Source organism: Brachyistius frenatus, unplaced genomic scaffold (assembly GCF_029030835.1).
Source record: "Brachyistius frenatus isolate BFR_SWC_R1_liver_20210118 unplaced genomic scaffold, ASM2903083v1 Contig_151, whole genome shotgun sequence".
Lineage (NCBI taxonomy): Eukaryota > Metazoa > Chordata > Actinopteri > Embiotocidae > Brachyistius > Brachyistius frenatus.
This window is the reverse complement of record NW_027210750.1, coordinates 688454-715685: the sequence shown is the minus strand read 5'-3', so window position 1 is coordinate 715685 and position 27232 is coordinate 688454. Positions and strand designations below refer to the sequence as shown.

Here is a 27232-nt window from a genome sequence, read left to right as displayed (position 1 = left end):
AAAATGTCACATGTTTATTGTTATTTGTTTTTATTACATATAAGGAATAAGATTTAAAATGTGACCCCCCTTTCTATAGAAGAACAGAGATTAATGCAGTGGGAAGGACACTAATATTCCATTATGGAAGCAAAGGAGAGCCTAAACAAAACAGGAAGTAGATGAGAGATGAGAGATAAAATAAAAGCATGACTAACATTGTTACATTTCTCTCAATTACATTTGTTCAACTTAGAAATATAAGTTCTCTTGCTGCCTAAAAAAGTGTGAACTCAAGTTGAACAATAAGTGAAACTGCTAGTTTCATAAATTTAAGATTTTAAATAGTTTTATTCATTATAAATTGATAGACAGATGCTAGCATTCAAGTTTTGTTTTCTTTCAAACTGTATTTTAATGAGTTGAATCAACTCTCATCAATTCATCAGTTCAAGTTATTATTTATTAGCATGTTTATAAATTATAAAATGCGTCTGAAAATAAAACTTAGATATTTTGAGTCAACTTGAAATTAGCACAAACATTTTTTTTTAAGTTAATCAAATTCTGTCTGATTATTTTTTACATTGAAAAAACGTCATTAAAACACACGATACACACGCAACACGAGAAATGTGGCGTCATGTGTCCATTTGTCACGTTTATTTTGAAAGTCCTCTCAGGAAACCGTGTGTTGCGTTCAGGGCGCCTTGACGCCGTGCGGAGCTCCGGGAGAAATCCTGCGGAGAGAGTGTGGCATTCAGGGAGAGGAGGGAAAAGCTGGAGGAGCGCGAGCGGACAAAGTGTCGTAGAAAGTCCCAAAAGTCGTAAAAAATCACGTCATTCATGTTTTCACTCTTCGTGCGGATTAAAAAAATAGCGCAACACTCCCGGGAGCCTTTAAAAACCAACGGAAACGGGACTTTTCTGGAATATTTTCACCGGGAATAACGTTTCTTTTTCAGCCCCTCGCAGTCTACCGACGAACTGCCACCGTGGTCCGTCAAAGTTCAGGAGCAGGAAACTCCCCGACGGGCTTCACCATAAAGGTACGTCCTGTTTGAAGTGAGTGTTAGTCCGTTAACGGGCGCAAATTCGGGAATACCACTACTATTACACCGTGAAGTAAATACCGTCCAAAGGTCGGTGACGGCGAGGCTCCTCCGGTGTGTTTACATACCAGACTCCTGCCGCGATGTGCCACTTTTCTCCGGTGCGGTTTGAGTTTACCGCCGAAGTCCTTTCACATTTCTTTAATTCGGTGTTGTTTGCACGAAAGTTCTATTTCCGTTAAAACACTAATAGACTTTTCTTCTTATTTTGGAAACGGTCTTCAGTTCGGCGCAGGTTTACATCACGGAAGAGCTCTTTTTAAATCAGTTATACACCAGCATACGTGTGGTCACCAGATCATCGCCCCTAATGAACCTAATTTACCACAAATTAAGTAGCGTTTGAATGAGCGTGAAGAGTCCCGGATTAAAGAGTGACTCTGATTTATTCAGAGAAACTTGGAATCATGTCTCACATGTTTGTTCTGTGTGGTTGATGAGCAAGGTTATACAGAATTAGCATTTTTTTCCAACGGAGTCTGGCCTGACAGAATTTTTATATCAAAGAAAAGAGCATACACAGATCCAGATCAAGATGGAAGTCTCTGCAATTTTCAGATTTTCTAATGTCTTTTAATTACAGAGTGTGAACAGCTTCACACTGATCACAGACTGACTTCACTTCAGACAGATAAATGTCAAGTGATTGTTGTTTTTGAGCAATAAAATGATTTATTTATCCCACTGTGAGCCTCCTCGCTGGGACCCGGAGTCCCTGCAGTGTCACAGTTGAAATGTGTGTGTATTGTTCCTCTTGTCATGAACGCAGTGAGAATACAAAACGCCCGAGGGAGGTGGAAGAAAGCCGGGACGTGATGGGTGTAAATGGGACTGACAGGCCTGCGAACGCCCCGTGCTCCTCTGTGGCTGCCTGGTTATGTAATGAAGGAAGCAGGAAGGCGGAGCAGGACCGGGCTGGACCGGGCTGGACTGGGCTGGACCCTGAGATCCAGAACACTCCCCCCCCCCCTCCAAAACACTGTTTCTGTTTGTGTGGAAACGGTTTTAGGAGGCTGTTTTCCTTGCAGAGGGTCAGAGGTCAGGGCTGTCAGCGGTGATGTGTTCAGGAACGCTGACTAGCTTCCTCCTGTGTGAGTCGACCCGGGGCCACTGGGCTGGAAGACTTTAAGTGTCCCGTCCCGCCGTTAAGGGGATTCGAGGCGAGGCCACATCATCTGCACGGTGCCCTGGGGGAGGCAGAGCGGGGTGGGGGGGGAGAGAAGAGGGAGGGGGGTGGCTGTCATCCAGGCTGAGCGTCAGGTGACTCCACCGAGGGCTGCTCTTCTCTGAAAGTGAAATCAGTCAGTTGCTCCTGTCGGTGTTTACACAGCAGGGGTTTGTTAAATCGACCGTTACCTCTCGGCTCACCTGGTCAGGCGTGTCAGAGTCACCTGAGAGGGAACCGCGAGGACGTCCGACAATCTCACATTATTTATGATGAATAATTTATTTATTTATTTTAATGAATCTGAGGGAACCTTTTTGTCTGCAGATCCGATCTGAACCCTGCAGAACTGTCCCCTCAGACCTGAGTTGAGGTCATCAACTCCGTCTCCGTCCACTGATGGTCTCAGTCTGAACTCCTCTTTAAAGTGAACTCTTGTGGTTCTCTGGTTTGTGTTCCATCTCAGGTTCTCAGTGGAACCACATCACCTCCTTCTCTCAGTCTGCTGGAGCCCCATAAGCCCCACCCCTCCCCCCCAAGCCCCTTCCCCCCCACCCCCCCGGAAATATCTTCCTCACAGTGAAGGAGGAAGAGGAGGAACGTTTGAGCAGGAGCATCGAGCAGCAGAGGAGGAAGTGGAGGTCTCACCTGTAGGCGGGGCCACGTCTCCGGGCTCAGCATGACGCTCTGAGGAGGAGGCGGGACTCTCTGAGACGCCGGTTGGGACTACGAGGAGGAAGAGGAGGAGGAGGGAGCATCATGGGGAAGGAGCAGGACCTGCTGCAGGCGGTGAAGAGTGGAGACCTGCTGTCCACTCAGAAGCTGCTGTCCAAACTGAAGACCAACAGGAACAGTGAGTACACCTGAGGGTGGTGGTGGTGGTGGTGGGGTGGGGAGGGGGGCATCAATATACATGAAGAAACCTGCTAGCCTAGCAACATCAAGGCTAATCATGACCCATAATGCATCACTCGCTTTGCATGACCCCGTTATTTAAATCTCAAGGCGTTGATAAGATATGACATCATAAATATACTTGGAAGTGCAGAAACATTCCCAGAATAAGAAGCGTACACTTCGGAGCGGTTCAGAGGTTGCCCGGGATTCTTCATGTTTTTAGGTTTTCTTCGGTACCTCAGTGATTCAGCGACGCGTCAGAACATCCAACACCGAACAGCAAACAAGAACCCGCCGATCGATAGTTCGTCAAACTTTATTCTCCGTAACGTGAACAAATAGAGGCTAACCCCCCCCCCCCCCCCACCCGTCCCTCGGGGACATCCTGCAGTCCGTCACATGACTCCACCTTTTGTTCTACACCTGGACACGCCCTATTGTCACAGTGTGTGTGTGAACGAGCTTGTTTTCGGTGTATACCCGGAGGCTCCTGAAGCTCTTTATCGGGTCAGAACCAGACTTTATTATCCCCCCCCCCCTCTACCCCACCACCCTCCGCCCGTCCTCCCCGACATCTGCTGCTCCGGTGTCACCCGGCACCCCGACCGCTGTCACCCAGATCACAAGGATCTCCCAGATGGTGCCGGGCCGGGATTAAGAGGAATTATAGTACTGGGCGGGGGGGTTATAGTGGGTGTGGGGGGGGTCCGGCTGTCTTTATCTGATGCTGAGGAATCTCATTGTTTACAGTCGGCTCACTGCCACCCGGCTGCTCTGCTGACCCACAGTTAAACCGCTCATGTCGGGAGTCACAGATGACTCCTCATCTCTAATCTTTTATATTTACACGTACGGGAAGTCTAGTGATCGAAATCATTAACGCTGATTCAAATGATATCAACAATATTTACAGCTATCTTATAATTTTGTCAAAATTCCTGCGATTTAAAAAAACAAAACATCGTGAACAGAAATTCAGCTGAAAGTATGACATCATAAAGTCTCCTTTCAAAATAAAACAATTTCCAACCGTCAAGGCTCCGCCCCCTTCTCACCATCAAAACAAAGTGCTGTTTGTGAACCGCAACAACAGGAAGTAACGGGGTTTGTGGGAAATGTGGTCTATATGATGGGAACGAGGAACATGTTAAATGAGTTTTATCCACACTTCCAGCTGTAAGAGACTGAATTTTGTTTTAGTGTTGAATGAATGTGATTTAAAAAGCATTTAAAGCTCTTATTTTGAAGGCACATGTAACCTTTGTTTTCTATATTACATTCACAGATTGTCTGTTCTGGAAAGATATGTCACATTTACTTTATCAGGGACGTGGTTACAAATTTTTTTTTATCATTTATTTTATACATTTTCTTTTCTTGCAATGTTTCCTAATTTCTGCAATTTTAATGCAAAAACTCCTCAAATTACATAGAAATTGTAGAGAAAAGACGCCACAGAATCCAACATCTTCGTCACAACAATCACAATGAAATCCTGGAGGGATTCTCAGGGTCGCGACCTTTAGCTCTTCTTCTAAAGTTGCGTAACATCATTCTTGCATATTTAATTCACATTTTAAATTCATTTAGATCCTATTTATTTTATTGTCTCATTCCATATAACTCCTGATCTCCTCCCACAACAATCAATAATCAATAATCAGCTGAAACAAACTGAAATGAATTTCTGAATTTCAAATCTCTTAAAAAGTGCATGGAGTCTGGTGGGCTCCAGACATTTTAAGCCTCCCTGGATGATAACATGGCCATCTGTCTTATTATGACAAAAGTGTGCCGCAGGAGGCGTCGCCACGGCGATGTTTGGAGCTGGAGCTCATCAGCGTTTCATTATTGGAGCCTCGTAAACCCGTCGTCTGTCTGAAAGGCCGGCCGTTGGGAGGCGAAACAAAACAGAGCTGAGGGGAGGGGAGGGTGGGGGGGTGGAGAGGAGCTTGGGGGGTGGGGGTGGGGAAGGGCGACTAACACCCACCCGTCCCTCCTAGCACAGTCTCACACCGGCGGATGTTTAATTCATGAGTTTGGGTTTAAACCGTTCTCAGCCAATCGGCTGAGTCGAACGCTGCTGCAGAAGTCCAGTCAGATTTTGGAGGATTTTACTCTGCTGCTGCCGTCAGGTGGAACACTTCACACCTGCTCCGGGTTTCAGACGTCTGAGCGGATGTTCGTCAGCAGGTTCAGAAGTCCTCTGAGTGGTGGAGGGTTCTGGTTCTGGAGAGAAATCACGTGATCAAATCTCTTAACTTGAGCTGATGCGGGCCGGACGGCGGTTCCTTCCGTCCTCCGGACCGGACAGATCGGAGGGAACGTGCTGAGACCTTCCAGAGAGACGTTCAAAGTTCCAGCTGATGGTGTTTGTCTGTCGACTCTGCCGTCCAGGTGCTAAATGTTTAATCAGGTTGTCTGCAGCCTGTACGGAGGGTTACAAAGCTCTGAGTGTTGGGACCGGGGGCCCCTGAGGGCCGCCGGATGTCAGGTTCTGGTCCGAGAAGGAAGGAGGTCTCACTCTGATTTTACTCTTTAACTTCAGACTGATCTGATTAGAAACCTTGATGATATGAAGTCCCGCCCACCGATAGCTGTAACCTGACTGCACCACAGGCCTGTCAATCAAACAGACACACCCCCAAAAACAGGTCTTCTTGAATCTTCTTTTCTAATGAATGAGGGATTATTTTCAGATGGACCTCCAGAAAACTAAGAAGAAGGAGTGACTTTAGCTAACAACACCGAGATAACTGATGGACACATTTTATTCACTTTGGATTTGATGAGAGAAGTTGAATGGGAGTCTATGGAGCCGAAGGCTTTTTGGAGCCGACCTCTAGTGGCACTCGCTGGTATTGCAGCTCACCAGCTTAGCACTTCTGCATCGACCTCATTTTTCAGACCCGGAAGCTACGAACACTTTTTATAAACAGTGAACGTCCGTCTCCTGCAGCTCCTCAACATCAGCACAAATGAACTCCTTTAACTTCAGATGTTGATGAAGCCCTCTGATGTCTGAAAGACTTCTCTCCGAAGGTTCTGACCCGCTGGGACCGGTCTCCTTCTGGTCTGGTTTCGGGGGTGTTTACCTCAGTTTCAGGTCCACTCAGCGTCCTGAACCGCTGCTCTTCACTCCTCTGGAAGGAGCAGCTACTGAGCGCGCTCAGCTTCGTCAGCGCTCCTCCTGCACACTGTGGAGGCTTTAAATGAAAACCTGAGTCTGGTTGGAGGCGATGTCCCGTCCATGTTGTGTATATACTGAGTGTGTGTGTGTGTGTGTGTGTGTGTGTGTGTGTGTGTGTGTGTGCGTGCAGCAGAGTGATGCTGCTGCAGGTTTTCTTTATTCGCTCCGTTATGTAACGTCTCCTCTCTGTTGGTTTTTCTCCTTTTGTGACTCTCCAGCTGAAGTCTTTGCTTTTTATCTGAGAAGCTTAGAGGTCACATGACTGACACACACACACACACACACACACACACACACACACACACACACACACACACACACACACACACACACACACACACACACACACACACACACACAGAAAGCGACTCATTCATAAACCTCCTCGTACATATTTGATGAGCAGCTCATCTTTTTCTTTGTCCAACATCAAACCGACTTCATTTGATGACATAACCAGTTATTGATTATTGATCAAAGGACCGATCGTCGGCTTCTCTCCAATGACTGCAGACTTTAAACTGAACCTCATCTTTTATTTTGAAGGAGTCCCACACAGAAGTCTTTGACGTCTTTCTGCTGTTTGTACTGTAAAATCTAATCTGATAAATACACCTTAAATACACCAAAATATACGGTTCTGTTTTTGCAGCTGAACGGGTCGTGAGTTTGGAGCTGTGAGTGATACCGGAGCTGAGATCCCAGCATGCTTTGCTGCTTCGCTGTGTGCTCATTCTGAGCTGTTAGTGAAGGCCGTCGTCTGTCTGACTGATGACCTCTGACGTGACAGTGTGTGTCTGTCAGTCAGTCAGTCAGGATGTTAGTAGGCAGCTCAGCTTGTTGTTACTGTGCTGAAAGTGTGAGACCAGAGCAACGGGACTTCCCTCCTACTCTTCCTCATCCTACTCCTCTTCTTACCTCCTCCTCCTCTTCCTCCTACTCCTACTCTTACTCCTCTTCCTCCTCTCCTGAAGCTGGGAGCGGACAGACTGCCAGCTATTGTCTGGGCAGCAGATGATGTCACGCCGCTGGTATGTGGAGCCTCTGAGAGGAGCGCTCAGACTCGGCTGCGCTTTTACCAGCGAGGCGTTCAGGGGACTTCAAACAGAATGTGGAAACAGCAACGTCGTGGCTGACAGTAGGGAGAACTCCGACAGAAAGTCAGAAAACATAGTAGAAGAAAAAAGTTCTTTAATCATTCATTTTACAAAAAGTGAAAACAGATTTAACATAAACAAAAAAAATGTTCCAGGTGTTTACCAACAAGGTGATGTCATCAGAAGTGGACCACCAAATAAGTCATGACATTTATTCATATTTTTTATAAACTGGGGTCTCTTTAATGTTTATAAATTAAAATCGGATTGTTTCGGCTGGTTAAACATGTCGCTACATAAAATCTAAGTTCATTTTTTGATTACATTTTTTAAAAACACCACATCACAGAGATATTTTAGTGGCAACTTTTTTTTGGGGGGGGGGGGATTGCGTGAATTTTGTAAAATTAAAAACCTGTATGTTCACTTCACGACAAACATAAAATGCTTTTCAGAGTTTTTGTCGTTTCATTTTGACACCTTATCTCTTACTGTAATGTTTCTCGGTCCGCCGCACCCAGACATGCCCGGTCACGTGTGTGTGTGTGTGTGTGTGTGTGTGTGTGTGTGTGTGTGTGTGTGTGTGTGTTGTGTGTGTGTGTGTGTGGGGGGGGGGGTTCTGGTACGGTGACGGTTCAGAGCGATGGAGGTTTGTTTTGAGGAAAAGTCCATCATGAGCAGAGGAAGAGGTGTGGAGCTGAGATCATATCCTCCGAACAATATGTACACACACACACACACACACACACACACACACACACACACACACACACACACACACACACACACACAACGTTTGCTTGTGCCTTTGAGGCTCTTTGAGGAATAAAAGACGTTTAAATCCAATTTAATTGGTTGCTAACAAGCTGCTGTACTTTTCATACGTAGACAAGGCTTCTAGTCCTCTAGTGGACGGACGGGTGTACTACACTGTTTTTTTGTTTTTACTTTAGAAGTCCCCGAAACGGACGAGTCAGCAAAGGCACCGTAACGCCCGGCGGTTGGAGGCGAATCGTCTCCGGGACGTTCATCAGAGCTGCAGATTGATTAGTTGTAGCTCCACGGCTCAAATTCGGCCGTTTTGTAGGTTAGTAGCCCATGCGGTGATTTCCACCGCGGAATCGTTGTTTTCATCGGTTGTGCGTAGAGCGACGTCGTCAGTGGGAGTGTTGGGACGTTCCCTTGGTTCCTCTGTCAGGAGAATGTTAAAGGTGATTCGTGCAGAAATCCAGTTTCTGTGTTTTGTATTTTTTCTCGCTTGTCACGAACTGAAACCGATTTGAAACGGAGACGTGAAGCCTCTCGGCGCACACGCGTGTGGCGTCGGTTTAAAACACGCGGCGTGTCGGGCGTCGAGGATCACCTGCCGAACGCCTGGATTTATCTGCAGGACCTTGGAGGTTCATTTTCCCATCTGAGGAGGAAAACCAGAGCTGCTGCTGTTTCATTGAGTTCTTTTCAAAATAAAACCGTAGTACTCTCGTGAACCATGGGGCTTTTTTAACCCCTTCTTTTGTCTGCTCAGGCTCCTTTTTGTACCTCCGGGACGTCTCGGTGTTAAACTCTGCGTGCCCTCGCGGAGACGTGAGATTCTCTCGGCTGATTGGCTGCAGAGATGTTTTTTACATTCTCGTGGAGCCAGCGGAGCGTCGGGAGGAGGTCCGGGCCGAGCCGGGGTGCCGGTGTTATCGGCTCCGTTGCGAGTGTGACGTCGGTGTTATCAGTCCGCTCTCGTCTGCCCATACAATTGTCTCTTAATGGAACAGCTGTGGAGCAGAAACCAAAGAGTGGTGATGAAACGTCTTCTGGAGCGACCACAGCGTCGGTTGACATTTAAAAGTCTTCGTTACTTTAACGTGTCTCTAGGAATGTTTAGATTCATCCCCTGGGTCTGTCTGGGTTTTGTGCTTCCTGTTTGATTTTGAAATGACTCACCCATTGTTTCATCACTTCCTGTCCTTTGTGTGATTGTTGGCTCCGCCCCCTGATTAAGTTCACCTGTCCCTCGTTGTCCTTCCCTCCCTGCTGGATTTTAGTGTGTGTGCTCTTCTTCTTCCCTCTTCGTCACTTTGTTTCAGTTTCCTGTCCATTTGCTGCGTCTTTTGAGATCCTGAGAACACAAACCGACTGAACTGTGGCGCCATGGCAATGGGGTTCTCCAAACATGACAACATGCTAGCTCAGTGTTGGAGAGAAATCGGTGGAAATCACTGCACGGGCTCAGGAACACTTGGCTGTGAGCGGGCGGGTTGAAGGTTTTCTGTTTCTCCACGGTGACATCGCTGATGTTCACGTACCAGCTTGAAGGTTGTTGATCTTCCGTGTGCAGCACTGTGCTGCATTCAGGAACACTCTGAACTTATTTATCGACCCGCATAGAGAGTTTTTAAATCTGGATTTTGTCTGGAGACGAGACAAAAGAAAAGAGGAGGAGAAGCTCAGAAAGTGAGAGGAGGAGGTTTTCCTCTTTCTCTGTTGTGAGTTTGTAGTTTCCTCTGTGTGGGTGGGTGGGTGGGGAGGAGACGGGAGGTGACGGGGGCGGGGGGGTGGTGCAACAAGATGCTGCAGCTCTGAGGAACAATAGTGCTGGAGAGGAAGTGTAGAAGAGGCCCAGCTCTGTTCCTGAGAGCTGCTCCACGCCTCGAGAGCCTCCGTCAACACAACACCACCCCCCGCCTCCTCCTCCTCTTCTTTTTCTTCTTCTTCCTCCTCTACTATTTACTATTACTACCTTAATATTTACTGTTAAGGGTTACTATCTCACAATTTTTTTTCATTCATCAGTAAACTGGCAGCTCAGTAGGAGCCACTTTTAGAAAATAATCTTGATTCTCGATGCAAGTCTTAATGTTCAAGTCACACCTGAACACATTTCTGAATATCAGGTGCTGCTGACAGAACAGAAATGAACGTATATGAAAAGTTCAGAAAACTATGAAAATATGATGAGAACAATATAATAATTTTATGCAAAAATGTCAATATTAAGAGAAAATTTTAGAATACTTCAAGATAATTATTTGAGGAAGACTTCCAACATTGACCTGCTTTTAGCTCTGTTTTTGGTCCCTACCGATTATAAAATGGAGAGTAAAGTGCTCCACTGTGTGACCTTCATCGGACCACAGCGATGTGCTGATCCCTCATCATCAGGCGGAGGAGGAGGAGGAGGAGGAGGACGAAGAGCGAGGCGTCGCCTGCAGACGTGTAATCACCGTCTGATTGTCGCAGGATAATTTTAGATGTTTTACTGCAGATTCTTTTTCAGACTCAGAGAAACCGATCCAGAACCAGAACTCTCAAATCTGCAGACTCCTGCAGAAAACCTCCTCCTCTTCTTCCTCCTCTGCCTCTTTCTCCTCCTGCTCCTCCTCTTCCTCCTCCTCCTCTCGGTGCATTCTTGTGGCAGTAGACCGGCGGGCCGAGTGGCTCCGGGCCGCTCCTCTCCGCACCGCTCCGCCTCATAAACGGCAGCAAAAATAGCTCTGAACAAATGTGCAGCACATGATGATGATGATGATGAAGGCTTAAAGCTGACTGGCAGCTTCAATATTTAGCATCGACCGGTGGTGACTATTTCCTGTTGGAGGCTTGGCTTCATGTTTCTGAATCAAACTTTAAAGGCAGAAAGTCGAAGAGTGAAACGAAGCAGCAGCAACTCCTGGTTCTGTAAAAACAGTCTGCTGCAGGACAAAAGGTTCTGACCCCACAGGAAGTATCGGGCCAAAACCCAGTCTTAAAACCATCTAAAACCAGTCTAAAACCAGCTAAAACCATTCTAAAACCAGCTAAAACCATTCTAAAAACAGTTTTAAAACCAGTCTAAAACCAGTCTAAAACCAGCTAAAACCATTCTAAAACCGGTTTTAAAACCAGTTTTAAAACCGGTTTTAAAACCAGTCTAAATCCAGTCTAAAATCAGGTATAACAGGTCTTAAAACCGACTAACCCTGGACAGGAAGTGGAGGTTTCCTGCAGACTGTCCTGGTGTCTGTAAATCAGCTGTTTCTTGAATAAAAACTTTCCTGTCTACCTGACGCTGGTTTCGCCGAAGACTCCTCCTCCTTCAGATTTGTTATTTCTGACGTGTCAGACCCACAGCTGTGGAATAGGCTCCGCCCCCTCACACAGTTCACTGATCCACCGCAGCGCAGAGCCCGACCCTCTCAGACCCGCTGGAATAATTCAGTAATCTTAACCGACGTGATTGGGTCGGGTCTGACGGTTCAGGTTGCGAATTACAGACGTTTAAAATGTGAAATAAACTTCTAATGGATGGAGAATTTATAATGATGATGTCGGACAACCTGAGAGGAACCGGAGGATGAGACTTTCCTACTGAGCCCGTCTCAGCCGTTCTACCAGTGAAGTGAGAGAAGCAGCGCCGACTTCCTCTCTGTGCGTTCAGTCTGGGTTCTTCTCTTCTGTCTCGGCTCGTGTGCTGATTTATTCCCATTAATTATAAAATCCAGGTCATTATCAAAGCGGCGCTGCGAGCCCCGGGGGGAGGCCCGCTGTGTTTCCCCAAGATCTTCACCACTTCAAACGCTCTTATTGTGGCGGGGGGTGGAGGGGAAGGAGGAGCAGGGGGGGGAGGGGGAGGAGATGGTGGAGACAGCAGCTTCCATGTTTAAAGTCTAATCGGAGGAGGGGCGGGGCTGTCTGCCATCACAGTCCCTGCAGGCTGACCTTTGACCTCGGCTGACCCCTGACAGGCTGAAGTGGGGGAACCGCCCGTCAGCTCACCCTCTTCAAGAACAGAGAAGTTAGTGAGAGTTCTTATTATTTTAACAGAAATAATACGAACGTCTTTTTAAACATTCAACGGTCTGATTGAGATGCAGACTGAATATAAAACACAAAACAACTTCCTGCTGCAGACGGAGGAGGAGCGCTCGTTTTACAGTCCGTACCGGCCGGAGGAGACACTCGACACTCCTCAGACAGGAAGGAGAATACTCCGGGTCTGGACGAGGACCTGGACTTGATTCAGGTCTCCAGAGAGTCCGGACTCCTGAGTCTCACAGTGAACAGCTGGTCTGAGGTCAGTTTGTGTCTCGGGAACTAACTGGGTTAGCTAACCGGGTTTCAGTCCTGTGACTCTGGACAACCGTCCGACTGTCTGAGGACTCGGAGGACGTCCTCCATGAGGCTGAGCAGCAGGACATCAAAGAGCTGCAGAGAAGTCCTGTCGGACCTCGGCAGAGGGGAGGGAGGGGTCGGACCGGGTCGGACCGATTCGGAGGCTAACAAAGCCTCCTCAGGAGGTCCAGCAGGAGTATTTAGGATCAGATGTCATATTTCTAGTTATTAATAATCAGAACAACAACTTCAACAGTTCAGAGTGCAGCTCTGACAGCAGTCCTGCATTTCCCATGATGCAACTGAACGTACGCTGCGTCCACACCTTGCTGTGTTTATCTAGTTCCTAGTTTCCAGACTTATGTCTCTGCTGATGAACGAATCTCTTGAGATATAACAGATCTGTGTTTGTATTGATCAGAGAGGATCTGCACTCTCACACGCCACATTATCGATCGATTGATTTTGATCAGATCTCTGATAAAACTTCATGTCTTCAGGTTTCATCTTTTGTCCAGTTTGTAAACTTTTAAATGGTGGACTGGCCCTTTAAGAGTCTCCTGGATCATGTGACCTCTCCAAACACTACACCACCCATGAGCCTCGGCGGCTGGACGTTTGACCAGGTGTTAGTGATGTGCAGTTTGTTTAATTAGTGAAATGCACCCTGGGAGTCGTAGTTCTTTTTAATGTTCTGCGATGAAGGAACCAGATGTTTTGGTTCTGCCGGTTCCACCGGTCCGACCCAACCGGTTTCACCTTCTGTTTTCTGTTTTTTTTTTCAGAGCTGCTGGGTTCCACCAAGAGGCTGAACGTGAACTACCAGGACTCAGACGGGTGAGTGATGACGTCAACACGCCGCAGGTCCAGGGGGCGGAGCTTGTGTTGCTCTCAGTGTCCTGCGGTTCTGTTTCAGGAAATTATTGAAATTATTCAAAAAAATGTTTACAAAAATACTGTAAAAGCTGCTTCAGACTCATTTATTTATCATATATTTGGTTTAAATAATTAAATTCTTTAGTTTAAATATTCCTGTGCAGCAGTTTTGTGTTCAAAGGAAGTGCTTTTATTTTGAAGTGTGTCCAGTTTGTTCAGTGTGACAGTGTTGAGCTGATGATTTAGATGAAGAGACAGGAAGTGACTCCTGAGAGTCTTCCTCACTTCATCAAACAGCTGCAGCTCTTCTTCTTCGACGCCAAACAAAAGCTGAGACGAAGAGCGCCGTAAAACCACTCGTCGCCGCGGTGACGCGGTCAAGAGGCGCCCTGCTTTGTTTGCCCCTCAGAGGCCAGAGTGGGGGCCGGCAGGGTCAAAGGTCGCAGAGCAGAGGGGTGGACAATAAGAGAGGAGGCGTGATGACTTAATGTTGACAGACAGAGGAGTCTGGTTCCCGGACATCAGTCTAGTTCCTGGACATCAGTCTGGTTCCTGGACATCAGTCTGGTTCCTGGACATCAGTCTAGTTCCTGGACATCAGTCTGGTTCCCGGACATCAGTCTAGTTCCTGGACATCAGTCTGGTTCCTGGAACTTTTGGTGGAAATGAAGAACAGATGAACCATTAAGCACCTTGAGGGAGGTCTGTGGGGAACCAATCGATTTAACCTGCTGTTGGTCATCAGGACCCCCCCCCCCCTCCACCTCCTCCTCAATGGAGTCCTGCAGACAGTCGGAGGAAGAGTTGCAGCTCTGTGATTGGTCGGTTCTCTGCAGGAATGTGACACTATCAGCAGAAATGTGTGTAACTCTCTCTCTCTGTGTGTGTGTGTGTGTGTGTGTGTGTGTGTGTGTGTGTGTGTGTGTGTGTGTGTGTGTGTGTGTGTGTATTTGATGCCACCACACTGCATTCCAGTCTGCACTGATGACACCAGCAGTGAGGGGGAGGAAGGGGGGGTCTCTGTGGAGATGGTCCCCCCCCCACCCTCCTCCTCCTCCTCCTTAGTGACTAGTGGAGATGGGAGGTGAGGTCACATGGGGGGCGGGGGGGTGTCAGGTGATGAGGACAGAGACGGACCTCAAACCTTCACGTCTGAGAAACAGAATGTTTCATGTTTTTTTTGTCCTGTTAACTGAGGTGTCAATAAAGTTTAGAATTAGTATCTAAACTAGAAATGACCCGAGGCTTCCTAAACTGATTAAGAAGTAGCTCCGCCCCTCTGCTTTGATGAAGGGACCGCCCCCTTCCTCCTGATTCTGAAGTCTCGCTCTGATCCGTCCATTTGTGGTGGAGCTGCCGGCGGCGCTGTCTGTTACCGCGGCCCCATGAATGCATCGCCTGCATTACGCAACCCGGAGAAAGGCAGCACTAACCCCCCTCCCACCACCCCCGTCTTTATTCTCCTCTCTGCTGCTTCATTTACTGACATGTAGCCTGTAGCTTTACTTCCTCTGACAGAGCCGTGTGTGTGTGTGTGTGTGTGTGTGTGTGTGTGTGTGTGTGTGTGTGTGTGTGTGTGTGTGTGTGTCCTGAGTTCATCTAAAAGGATCAGAAAATTAATTTTTTTTTTAAAAAGAGTCACTATAGTTATTTTCTGAGAGTTAATTCTCAAATGAAACCCTGACCTGGAGGAGGAGCTGTAGTGAAAGTGGGCGTGGCCACCATAGCCATGCCTGCTCCAGGTGTGTTGCAGGTTACCTGTACCTGCAGGTCTCCATCTGACTCACAGGAACTCAAGCGTCCTCATTTCTGTTGGTTCATCCAGCGAGTCCAGACGCACAGCGCTGAGTCAGCCTTTCGTTTCCTGGACACACACACACACACACACACACACACACACACACACACACACACACACACACACACACACACACACACACACACACACACACACACACACACACACACAGAACTGATTTCTTGTGAGGAGAATGATGAAGTCTTCTGGTCTGTTCAGCTGAGGCTTTTGACCAGCAGGAGACTTCGTTACGCTGCAACGCAGTCGGAGAACGTGGAAGAAATTCCTGAGATTATAAAAGCAGAATATTTTTTCTCTGGTGGTGTTGTCCAAAATAATTAGAGTTGAGTTTTCCTCTTGTCACGTTTAGACGAAGTTCTTTTCCGTGGTTACTTTGACGGTGACATTTACGTCGAGTTTTCTTCGGGAACATTTATATCTGGTTTTGAATTTGTATTCCTTAGAAGCATATTGAGGCTGCGAACTGTGAACAGTTTTCTCCCAGATGAGGGGCAGCAGATTATTTACGTGCCGTGAAACTGTTGGTCCAAAAGAGACTTTAAAACATTTTATAAATTGTTAACGCTCTCTCTCTCTCTCTCTCTCTGCTGTGACCTTTGACCCCTGCCAGGTTCTCGGCCCTGCACCACGCCGCCCTCACAGGGACCCCCGAGCTGCTGTCCGCCCTGCTGGAGGCTCAGGCCACTGTGGACGTCAAGGACAGCAACGGTGAGACACTCGGCCGTCTAACTCGGCCAGTCTCACTGTAGGAAGTCACTCAGACGTTCTTTCAAAAATAAAACTCCTGAGTTTTTTTTTTTTTTAAGTTCCTTCAGAAGAAGACGAACATTTGGCTCTTACTCTGTCTTTCAGTAAAATATTTCAGTTATCTTGTTCGAAAAAGAGGACGTCCACACTGTGAACTCGTGATATTATGGGATGTTAGCCCCTGTTTGAACCATCAGTCAGCTGCTTTAAATGTTGGGGAAACCTTTCACTGCTGAACAACAAACTTAATTTTCTGTCAGTCACATGACCTCTCTGTGTGTGTGTGTGTGTGTGTGTGTGTGTGTGTGTGTGTGTGTGTGTGTGTGTGTGTGTGTGTGTGTGTGTGTTACATATCATCAGCTGGTTCAGAACATCACAGCAGATTAACAGCTGACGTGTGCTGCGTTCACTGCAGCTCGTTCACATCAGTGTGTGTGTGTGTGTGTGTGTGTGTGTGTGTGTGTGTGTGTGTGTGTGTGTGTGTGTGTGTGTGTGTGCTGACTCTGTTAACTCAATAAAAACCTTAATGAAGAATGTGCAGCTGTGAAACTGTGTTAGGAGGTGAAGAACCATCTTTATGAGGACATTTAGTCTGGATCTGTTTTAGTGTTAGAACCAGCTTAAAGTTTAGGTTTTTAGTTGTGATTTTTTATTTTTTATTTCCAATTGTGTTACTGATCTGTTGCCATGGAAACCTAATTAGTTGTCAGATGTTCCACCAGGTGGTCTCGTTTTTGCGTGACACTTTTCCATCTTTTGTTGACCCTGTCACAACCCTAATGAGACGTGTTGACCTCTGACCCCTGCAGGAATGCGTCCGCTGCATTACGCTGCCTGGCAGGGAAAGGCGGAGTCCGTCCTGACGCTGCTTCGCTCCGGCGCGTCAGTGAACGGCGTCTCTCTGGACGGACACATCCCGCTGCACCTGGCGGCTCAGTACGGACACTACGAAGTGGTGAGTCCACATCCCAGACTGGAACCATGAAGACTGTTTGGTCCGGTTAGTTCTGGGGTTTAGTTTGTTCTTATTGTCCCTAAATGAACCGCTGAGTTTAAACCAACCAGCAGTGAGGTCGCCCGTTGGTTTGTGAACTTTATGAAGCCTCCAGTTCAGATTCTGTCTGTCGCCATCTTTGCTAGTTTGGAGCAGGAAGTGACCATATTTGGATGAGCTCAATGAAACAGACACGCCCCCAAAAACAGGTCTTCTTGAATCTTCTTTTCTAATGAATGAGGGATTATTTTCAGATGGACCTCCAGAAAACTAATAAGAAGGAGTGACTTTAGCTAACAACACCGAGATCACTGATGGACACATTTTATTAGGGCCGAAGCACCAAAGGTGTTATTGTTATTCGTAAAATTATTCTTTTTTTTCCTGAAAGTTTAAATGCACTTTTGGAGGCTTTATCATATTCAAAAACTCATGAAAGTTGATACAAACATCTCTCTCTGCGAAATATTTTTTTAATTTTAGTGGAGTCGCTAATGTTAGCCGGTTAGCATTGATAGCAACTGTTTACCTGCTGTGTTCTGTGTTTCAGTCGGAGATGCTGCTGCAGCATCAGTCCAACCCGTGTCTGGTTAACAAGGCCAAGAAGACTCCTCTGGATCTGGCCTGTGAGTTCGGACGCGTCAAGGTGAGACACTTTGATTTCTTTTTGTCTTCCTTTTTTTTTTTGCTTTGTACTTCCTGTTCCTCTGGAAAGTTGACCTCTGTAGACTCGATGATTGATAATCAATCATGTTGATGACCTCTGACTCACCCCCACACCCTCCTCCCTCCCCGTCAGGTGGCCCAGCTGCTGCTCAGCAGTAACATGGTGGTGGCGCTGTTGGAGGGAGAGAGGAAGGAGCCGACAGACTCCGCCTTCACCACTCCTCTTCACCTCGCCGCCCGCAACGGACACAAAGACATCATCCGGTGAGACATCAGCCACGACGGGTCATTTATTACATCACTGTTCAAAACAAAAGCAATAAAACAGGAGATCATTTCATATGAAGACAGGAGCACAAAGAGATCGAGAACAATTATCGAAACGACATCGAACAAGATGATAGAAATTACAGTTGGTGACGGTGTGTGTGTGTGCGTGTGTGCGTGTGTGTGCGTGTGCGTGTGCGTGCAGTCTGCTGCTGAATGCCGGCATTGACATCAACAAGACCACCAAGTCTGGAACCGCCCTGCACGAAGCCTCCCTGTACGGGAAAACCGAGGTGGTGCGCCTGCTGCTGGACGTGAGTTCCTCTTCATCACAGCGTTAAGATGCGTCACACTGTTTAGAAATCGAACAGGTACGAACTTCAGCGCGGTCAAAAACAGTTCAGGATGTCGGGAGAAACGAGACTTCGATACCAACACGATGACAAAATCCTGTTGGTATCGAATTTTCTGGATTCGGGTTTGATTGACGGATGTAATCAGATCAGTCCGAACTAAAACAGGAAGTGTCGAAAGAACTGAAGTGACAGGAAGTGATGTCGCTGTGTGTTGTCGTCCGTCCAGGCCGGAGTGGACGTGAACATCCGGAACACCTACAACCAGTCGGCGCTGGACATCGTCAACCAGTTCACCACGTCGCACGCCAGCCGGGACATCAAGCAGCTGCTGCGAGGTCAGAGCCAACACGCTTCCCGTCTGTGATGTCACTTCCTTTTATCAGCTCTCTGGCCGTGTTAAACTCTCTTCCTCTCTGTCCCACGAGCTCCTCTTGTCTCCTCTCTGAGCTCCACCTGAGCTGTTCAAGTTCTGGGTTACGTAACGTTAAACTCTTATCTGTCGGCTCTCGCAGCTTCAAAGAGACCGATCGGCCTCGAACGCAGCGGAGTCGTGCGTACGGTGTGAGCGCGCTCTGTAATCCTGCAGCCCTTTGAAGTTCCTGTGGGAACAGACTCGGGGAATAATGAGCGCCTGTGTTTGAGAAGAGACTCAAGACTTTCCCGTCCTGTTTACTGGCGCTGAGATGAATAACTCGTACACACTTAGCCGGCACGCGCTGTGGATTAATTATTGATGTGTCGGCGGTCTGGGAGGAGTGTATCGGTGTGTTTTAGCTTCTGTTTTCATCAGTGTTTACTCACTCTGGTATTTTTATCACGTCCCTGTCTCCTCTCTGGATCCTCGTGGAAGCACAGGAAGTCACCATTGAGTCTTTAAATACAAAGTAAAGACACATTTTGGCCTTAAATGTGTCGACATTTTAAGAATCCCCTCATTGGCGCTCTTATTTTGAAAGGGGAGCATGTTGTGCTTTCTGTGATTTTTCTGCATCTGAAGTCACCCCTTCGTTTACTTACTCATACTCCTTATACAATCAACACTCAAGCTGCTTGATGTGAGTTTTCAAATTAAAAGCCCTCGTTTCAAATTTAAAGCCCTCGTTTCAAATTAAAAGCCCTGAATTATGTGAATACTTTTTTCTCAACTGCTGAAATGTAGATCTTAAATAATGGTCAGGTTAATATTGAAAGAGGCATTTTATCACTTTAAAGATCTTTTTTTCCCCCGTTTGAACAGCAGCTGTCGTCTCTAATGAGGCTGTTTTCTTAATGAAATAAATTAACGTACCCTTTCCTGTGGACTTACTTCCTGTTTCCTGGACAGATGCGACGGGTGTTTTGCAGGTCAGAGCTCTGAAGGACTACTGGAACCTCCACGACCCGACCGCCCTCAACATCCGAGCCGGAGACGTCATCACGGTGAGACGAAACGCGGCTAGCGGTGGTTAACGGGACAGAACGGATGAAGATGAAGCTTAATTTGGAACATCGAGTGTTTAAAAAAAACATCCTTAGCCTTAAAGGTCGATACCACCGGGGGCCACCAGGGGCTGGCTCCGAGAACTCGAGCTGGTGTTGTCTGGTTTCGACTGATGTAGCAGTTAGCAGTCTTATTTAATAGTCTTTATGCAGCTAACATCTTTTTTGGAAACCAGCAGCTAACATAATCTTCTTTAGGCTAATGTAGCTGCTAACGTTGTCTTGTTTAGGCTCATACTGCAAATAACATTATGTTTTAAGCTAGTTTAGTGGCTAATATCATGTCAGGCAACCTTTAGAAGCTAACCATGTCTTGGTCAGGCTAACTTAGCGGCTGCAGTCATGTGACGGGAAGGTTGGGTGTAAACTGTGACATTTAAACGTGACCTGTCTGCAGGTGTTGGAGCAGCACGTGGACGGACGCTGGAAGGGACACATCCACGACACCCAAAGAGGGACGGACCGAGTCGGCTTCTTCCCTCCGTCGATCGTGGAGGTCATCAGCCGGAGGAACGGTCAGTCGCTTCCTCCCAACGTTTCTAAACCTCAGACGCCGCAGGAGTTTCTGAAAACGCCCCCCCCCCCCCCCCCCACGAGGTGTCCGCCGCGTTCTTCGAGTGGAAGAAAGATTCTCTACTTTAGTTACCGTAGCAACGCTGCAGGAAAATTGTGGGATCAATAAGTTCAGAATGTTCCTGAACGCAGCACGGTGAGGAAGTATTCAGTGTCTTCTCCTGATCGACGTCATCACCCGAGTTAACGCGACCACTGGTACGTGAACATCAGTGATTTCACCGTGGACCTGAAACTGGAAGCAGAGAAACATCAGCTAAACACACCAATGATCAGCTAACAACGCTAACAACCCTCAGAAGGTCCCGGTCGAACTCGGTGGTGACAGTCGGACCCGGCTGGTGTCTTGACGTCGATCAAGAGACGACACTTGGAAAACGTCCTCAGATCGTTTTAGATCAGCGAGTGAGTCATCGATGATGTTTGTGTCCCGGACGTCGTCTGTTAGTGCGATTCATTTCCACTTCACACCCACCGTGTTCACCTCACACAGGAAGTGATGGCATTAAAAGGAGCCCCCGAGTTAGGAACTAATCCGCCTGCTTCCAGACCATCCCATGCTCCGCCCTCCTCCTTCCTGCATCCATCTCTCCATCCATAACCTCTGACCTCTGACCTCCATCTCTAACCATCAGCTTGTTAACCCCTCCTCCTCCTCCTCCTCCTCCTCCTCCTCCTCCTACCTGGTCTCGCCCTGTAGGGGGCACCCTCTCCCGGCACGCCTCTCTGCCCACCCAGCGCCAGCAGCTGCTGTCCAGAGCCCCCCCCTCCTCCAGCATCAGCTCCGCCCCCCAGACCGACGACTCCTACACTCTGTACGCTGGCCCCGCCCACACGGCGCTGCCGCTAGTCAACGGGCTCACTACTGGCACAGGTACACACACACACACACACACACACACACACACACACACACACACACACACACACACACACACACACACACACACACACACAGGTACACACACATGGACACACTCTAACAGAGATGTTTGAGGTCTGATCCAGGTGACCGTTACCCGTACAGGTGTGTTCTGACCTCTGACCTCTGACGTGACTCCATCAGAGGTCCTAGCAGGTCTTTCCTGGCTAATCTGTCCTGTAACACACTCACCTCCTCATTCAGACCCCCCCCTTGCCCTTCCCCTTCCCACTCCCCTTCCCCCTCCCCCTCAGAACCGAGTCCACCAGAGTCTCTGTGTCCGATAGGTTTGTCCCCGAGCCGTCTGTCCCAGTCTGGGTGTCCCTTCGAGGACATCTGGGTTCTCAGGGACTCGTGTCATGGTAAGAGGCTCCAACCACAGCTTGTCCTCCGGCTGTTCTGAAGCTGCACCGCTCAACGCTCTGCATCAGGACCCCACACACCAAGACCACTAGGACCATTAAGACCATTAAGACCACCAAGACCACCAGAACCCCACACACCAAGACCACTAGGACCAAGACCACTAGGTCCACCAAGACCATTAAGACCATTAAGACCACTAGGACCCCACACATCAAGGCCACCAAGGCCACCAAGACCACAAGACTACTAAGACCACAACCACCAAGACCATTAAGACCCACCACACGTCTTACTGCAGAGCTGCAGACTAAATAATTCAGCAGTTGGTCACATGATAAAACCTCCAGGTGAGGTTAAAGGTCGTCTTGGTGTGTCGGGTCCAAACACTGTATGATCTGCTTCAGGCTGAACGCGCGGCCAGTAATGCCTGCTGTCCTCACTGCTGCCACAGGGGGCGCCACCAGCTCCTGCCTCCATTATTAAAACTGTCGCTCTGCTTCGTCCGGACACTGTGATGTCACAGATAAAAACCGTCAGTCGAATGTCAGGAAGCTGCTGCATGAAGTTTTAAAAAGAATCTGAAGAGTTACGTTGTGTGTTTATATGATCAGCTGTGTTTGTTATGATCAGCTGTGTTTGTTATAATCAGCTGTGTTTGTTATAATCAGCTGTGTTTGTTATGATCAGCTGTGTTTTTATGATCAGCTGTGTTTGTTATGATCAGCTGTTTATAGGATCAGCTGTGTTTATATGATCAGCTGTGTTTGTTATGATCAGCTGTGTTCGTTATGATCAGCTGTGTTTGTTATGATCAGCTGTGTTCGTTATGATCAGCTGTGTTTGTATGATCAGCTGTGTTTGTATGATCAGCTGTGTTTGTATGATCAGCTGTGCTCTCCTGCATCCCGCCCTGTCATCCCCCCTAAGCTCCGCCCCTGCAGGCCCGTCGGCCCCGTTTCCCCTCACAGATCCTCTGCTGCTTCCTTCAGCCTGACATCCCCTCCCACCCCCTCCCCCCCGCGTCCCCTGCTGGACATCAGGAGTTCACGTTTGTGTTTTTCGTTTGCAGCCGGAGACAGGAACAGCGTCGGCAGCACCGGCAGCGTCGGCAGCACCCGCAGCGCCGGCAGCGGGCAGAGCACCGAGAGCAACCACGCCCCCAACGGACTCCAGCACAATGCCAGTCACCATGACAACACCAGCAAGGTACTGATACACCTGCTGACATGGAGACACGAACTCCACCCAAATAAACCTGCTTCGAAAATGCAGTTCAGAAGTTGCCTGAGAATCTTCCCGTTTTAAGATTCCTTCAGTGTCACAGAAATCCGCACGGAGGTAGTTTTAAGTCTTTATTATGCAGCAAATAATAACAGTTAAAGTCTCGGCAAATAAAAATCAAGTTTGTAAGTCAAAATATTTGAACTCAGAATTAAATGATTTGGATTGCAAACAAATTTTAGAGTAAAGTTTTGTTGGTTTTGGTCACAGAATTCATAATTTAGTTTTTTTGTTTGCGAGTTGAGTTGGATGTAGTGGGCGGGGCCTAAACACAGATTTGATGGGAGTTTACTTACAGCATGGCTGCAGACACCCACCAATGCAAATTTCTGTCTCATCCATCAGCGAAGGCCCCGCCCACTAAATCCAACTCAACTCGCACACGAGTTTTTGTGACACAAAATTATGAATTCTGTGACCAAAACGAACAAAACTTTACTGTAAAATTTGTTTGCAATCCAAATAATTAAATTCTCAGTTGAAATATTTTTACTTACAAACTTTTTTACTCTCAAATTTGTTTCTGTTTTATTTGCTGCATAATAAAAACATAAAAGTGCCTGTATATGAACAGGACTGTTACAGTTATTACAGTTATTTTTAATAACACCACTTTAATATCTCCAGGCTCAGAGAGAACAGCAGCGCCCCCTGCTGCTCCACTCAACACCTTCCTGTGATGATGTTTCCATCAGATTTGAACTTTCTTTACAAACTGAGATTATTATTACATTTCATCAAACATATTATCAAACATCTTTCTGTTTTAATTTCACTTTTAAAGTTTTTCTCTCTGATCTCTTGACTTTTTTATTAAAGTTATTTTTCATAAAGTTCAGTTTGTTTCCTGTGAGTAAGACTCTGACTCTGAGGTTCGTGTTTGTGCGTACAGCCGGTGCCCCCTGCTGTCGACCCGGGAAACTCAGCAGACCTGAACAAGCAGCCCGATCATCCTGCAGGTACTCCTCATCCTTTAGACCATGTCCTGCTGCTGTTGTCATGGAAACACTCAGATAAAGTAAAGTGGCGTGTGGTTTGACAGAAGATTTTATCTATCATCACATGTTTTTATCATAACATTAAAATGTGTTTCATTAAATCACCTTTTATTTGTGAACAGCCGCCGTGTATCTCATGTGAATGTTAACTGCTTCTTCAGTTTAATTGTAGGGAATCTGTCGATGTAAATATTTATTTGTGCTGCTGTCCTGCAGGCGGGACTCCTCGCAGGCAGACGGTAACAGTGCAGCGTCCTGCAGAGCAGAGCTTCTCCCAGCAGTTCGTCCGACCTCAACAGCTGCTGGAGGGGAAGGTAACGATGCAACCCGAGGCCGAAACACTGTGAGGTTATCATACAAACTTTAACGCCTGCCGCTGGTGTGTGCGTGTGTGTGTGTGTGTGTGTGTGTGTGTGTGTGTGTGTGTGTGTGTGTGTGTGTGTGTGTGTGTGTGTGTGTGTGTGTGCGCGCTTTAGGATGCAGAGGCCATTTATCAGTGGCTGAGCGACTTCCAGCTGGATCAATACACCGCCAACTTCCTGAGTGCCGGATACGACGTGCCGACCATCAGCAGGATGACTCCGGAGGTGAGCCGACACTCACTGGTCCATAAAAGACAGACGCACCAGACTTCGTCACACTGATTGAGAAGGTGCAACATAACCAATACAAACCTGAAAAAGAGACCCGGATCTGAGGAAGACTCAAGCACATCCAGAATTGACCCGAATGCACCGTAACAGAGACAGAAACACAAACAGTCCTCCTGCGATTCAATGTTTTCAGGAACGATTTACACTTTTAAGAACAGTGGGAGGGAGTTCGTCCTTGTTGTAGGAACATTTGAAGTTCCCAAAGCTTATTTTTTTGGTACATTTTCCTCGATACAAACGGGACTGCGGTGACGTAAGTGTGCAGAAATAGAACGAAATCCAGCGTGACTTCGATTCAACGAAGAGGATTCTAAGAAATCCACCTCCTGTTCTGACTGCGTGTCCACCTCCTGTCCTGACTGTCTCACTCATGTCTCTTGTTGAAAAAAAATTTCCCCTCGGGGATTAATAAAGTATATACCTACCTACCTACCTACCTTGTGTCTGCAGGATCTGACTGCCATCGGTGTCACCAAACCGGGACACCGCAAGAAAATCTCCATCGAGATCAACAACTTGAACATCCCCGAGTGGCTGCCGGAGTACATCCCGGTAAGACCCACAGGTGGTGTACCTATGTGCTGCCGGCGAACACACTAATCTGACCTATGCTCCCTCCCCTCACAGTCCGACCTCGGGGAGTGGCTTAGTGCCATCGGCCTCCCGCAGTACCACAAGAAACTCTCGGAGAACGGCTACGACTCCATCAGCATCGTCAAGGACCTGACGTGGGAGGACCTGCAGGAGATCGGTATCACCAAGCTGGGTACAGACACAATGGAGCTTCATGTTGTTGTGTTCGGTATGACCGTTCGGACTTTTGGTTCTGATGCTTGAATTTTCCATCCAGGCCACCAGAAGAAGCTGATGTTGGCGGTGAGGAAGCTTTGTGACATCCAGAGGGCGATTCTTCAGGCGGAGTCAGGCCAAGGCACGCTGCGGCGTAGAGGCCCGGGAGCCCTCCACCTGGTCACCATCGAGCCGCCCGACACTGGTGGGGAAAGCTCCTCGCCGCACACTCCCAAGATGCTGACCTTCCAGGACAGCGATCTGAGCGCCGAGCTCCAGACGGCCATGTCCGGCCACTACGGAGGCTGCGAGGAAGGTCTGGCTATGAAGAATGCAGTGGGAATGTCCCAGAGCCAGGAGAGCATCGATGCCCGGTCCAGAGGCTCAGGACGCTCCCAGGAGCCTCCCACGGCCTCCATCACCCCCCACGGCTGGTCCCAGGAGAGCCTGGAGGGCAGCCCCGCCAAGGAGCGGAACCTCCCCGAGGGCTGGGACCAGAGGCCCAAGCAGGTGCCTCTGGGTACAGCCACCGTGTTCAAGTATCCGGCCATCCCAGCCAAGCCCAAACTGTGTGGCTCTCGAGGCCCCTCCCCTCTCGGCTCCCCGGCGCTGAAGGGTTTCAGCTACCTGCATTCTCACTGTGGCTCCACCGACCTGAGCTCATCCCCCAGGTCCGAGAACCACACTAGGACCCTGACACTACCCAAGCGGCGCACTCAGAGCATGACCCGCTACGCTCTGTCGGACGGAGAGCCCGATGAAGATGACGAGGAGCCGACGATTCCTGCTGGAAACTTGGCGTCCTACGCCACTTTGACCCGCAAGCCCGGCCGCAGCCAGCTGGCTCGGTTACAGTCCAGCCCGGAGAAGAACGTGGGACGCAGTCAGTCGTTTGCGGTCCGGGCCCGAAAAAAAGGTCCCCCTCCTCCCCCTCCGAAGAGACTGAGCTCGGTGAGCAGCACCACCAGCGGGGAGCTGAGCGACAGCAGCACGACGTCGTCCTCTGGCGGGGTGGTGACCGACAGCCCGGGGAGCGTCAGGAGCATCGCGGCTTCTCTGGACGGAAGCACAGAGGGGAAGAACCCCCCAGGACCAAAACCAGACGTCGTCCAGCAGGGGCCGCCTGAACCCTCTCTGAACTCCGCAGAGCCCAGAGAGGCTGTGGGGGCGAGGAGGAGGGTGCAGAGTGAATGTGTTCCCACGCAGACCGGCAGCAGCACCGAGCTGGACCGAGGCGTGAAGTCGGACTCTGAGGAAGAAGAATCAAGAGGCCGGGGACTGGATCGGTCCTCGTCGCCCCAGAACAGCTCCAGCGAGTGCATCCCCTTTGCCGAGGAGGGCAACCTGACCATCAAACAGAGGCCCAAAGCTCCGGGTCCGCCCCGGGCCGAGGCCGTGCTGGAGCCTCCGGACAAACAAGCAGCCAAGAGTCTGGAGGTGCCCGAGTTCAATCTGAAGGAGTCGGACACGGTGAAGCGCCGACACAAACCCAAAGACAAGGAGCAGGGCGGGGACTCCCCCAGCAGAGACGGCGAGGGGACAGCCGAGTCCGAGTCTGGCAGCAGCAGGCCTCCATCCCGGAACCAGGAGGAGTTCAGTCTGAGGATCAATGAGGCCAGTGTGGAGAGGCCAGCCAGTCCGGCGACAGGGTCCCCCATCAAACCTCCACTCTCCCCGAAACCTCCTGTTGTCGCTCCAAAACCTGTCCGCCACAGTCTGCTGGCGGCGCAGGGTAAGAAAACCTTCCAAACAGACTGTGTCATTAAAGCCTTTAAGGAGTCATTAAAGAGACATTTCGCTCTTGAATCCGTGCTTGTTGGGTTTTGCTTTGCTCTTTTCTCCAAACTTGTTGGTCCGGACCTGGAACTTGCTGCCATTGACTTATAACTGGGGACGTGTTGGGACTTTGCTGGTCTTGGTTTGA

The 27232-nt window shown here is 48.5% G+C and overlaps 1 protein-coding gene across 3 annotated transcripts in view; it reads left to right on the top strand.

Moving 5' to 3' along the window:
- The first annotated feature begins 754 nt into the window (after positions 1-754).
- The window catches only part of LOC138631219 (caskin-2-like), a 30097-nt gene continuing 3619 nt past the window's right edge, over positions 755-27232 (top strand). For 2 of the 3 annotated variants that reach the window (XM_069716024.1, XM_069716023.1), the window contains exons 1-19: positions 755-1028; positions 2723-3109; positions 13308-13359; positions 15828-15925; positions 16774-16919; positions 17509-17604; positions 17758-17888; positions 18097-18205; positions 18474-18582; positions 19572-19666; positions 20124-20241; positions 21000-21173; positions 22657-22793; positions 23761-23827; positions 24083-24180; positions 24343-24453; positions 24970-25071; positions 25147-25285; positions 25370-27040. In XM_069716024.1, coding sequence (XP_069572125.1) covers positions 3016-3109; positions 13308-13359; positions 15828-15925; positions 16774-16919; positions 17509-17604; positions 17758-17888; positions 18097-18205; positions 18474-18582; positions 19572-19666; positions 20124-20241; positions 21000-21173; positions 22657-22793; positions 23761-23827; positions 24083-24180; positions 24343-24453; positions 24970-25071; positions 25147-25285; positions 25370-27040 — 3547 coding nt within the window. In that variant the 5' untranslated portion in view covers positions 755-1028; positions 2723-3015. The remainder of the gene's footprint in view (positions 1029-2722; positions 3110-13307; positions 13360-15827; positions 15926-16773; positions 16920-17508; positions 17605-17757; positions 17889-18096; positions 18206-18473; positions 18583-19571; positions 19667-20123; positions 20242-20999; positions 21174-22656; positions 22794-23760; positions 23828-24082; positions 24181-24342; positions 24454-24969; positions 25072-25146; positions 25286-25369; positions 27041-27232) is intronic. The other variant, XM_069716025.1, reaches the window with a different exon arrangement.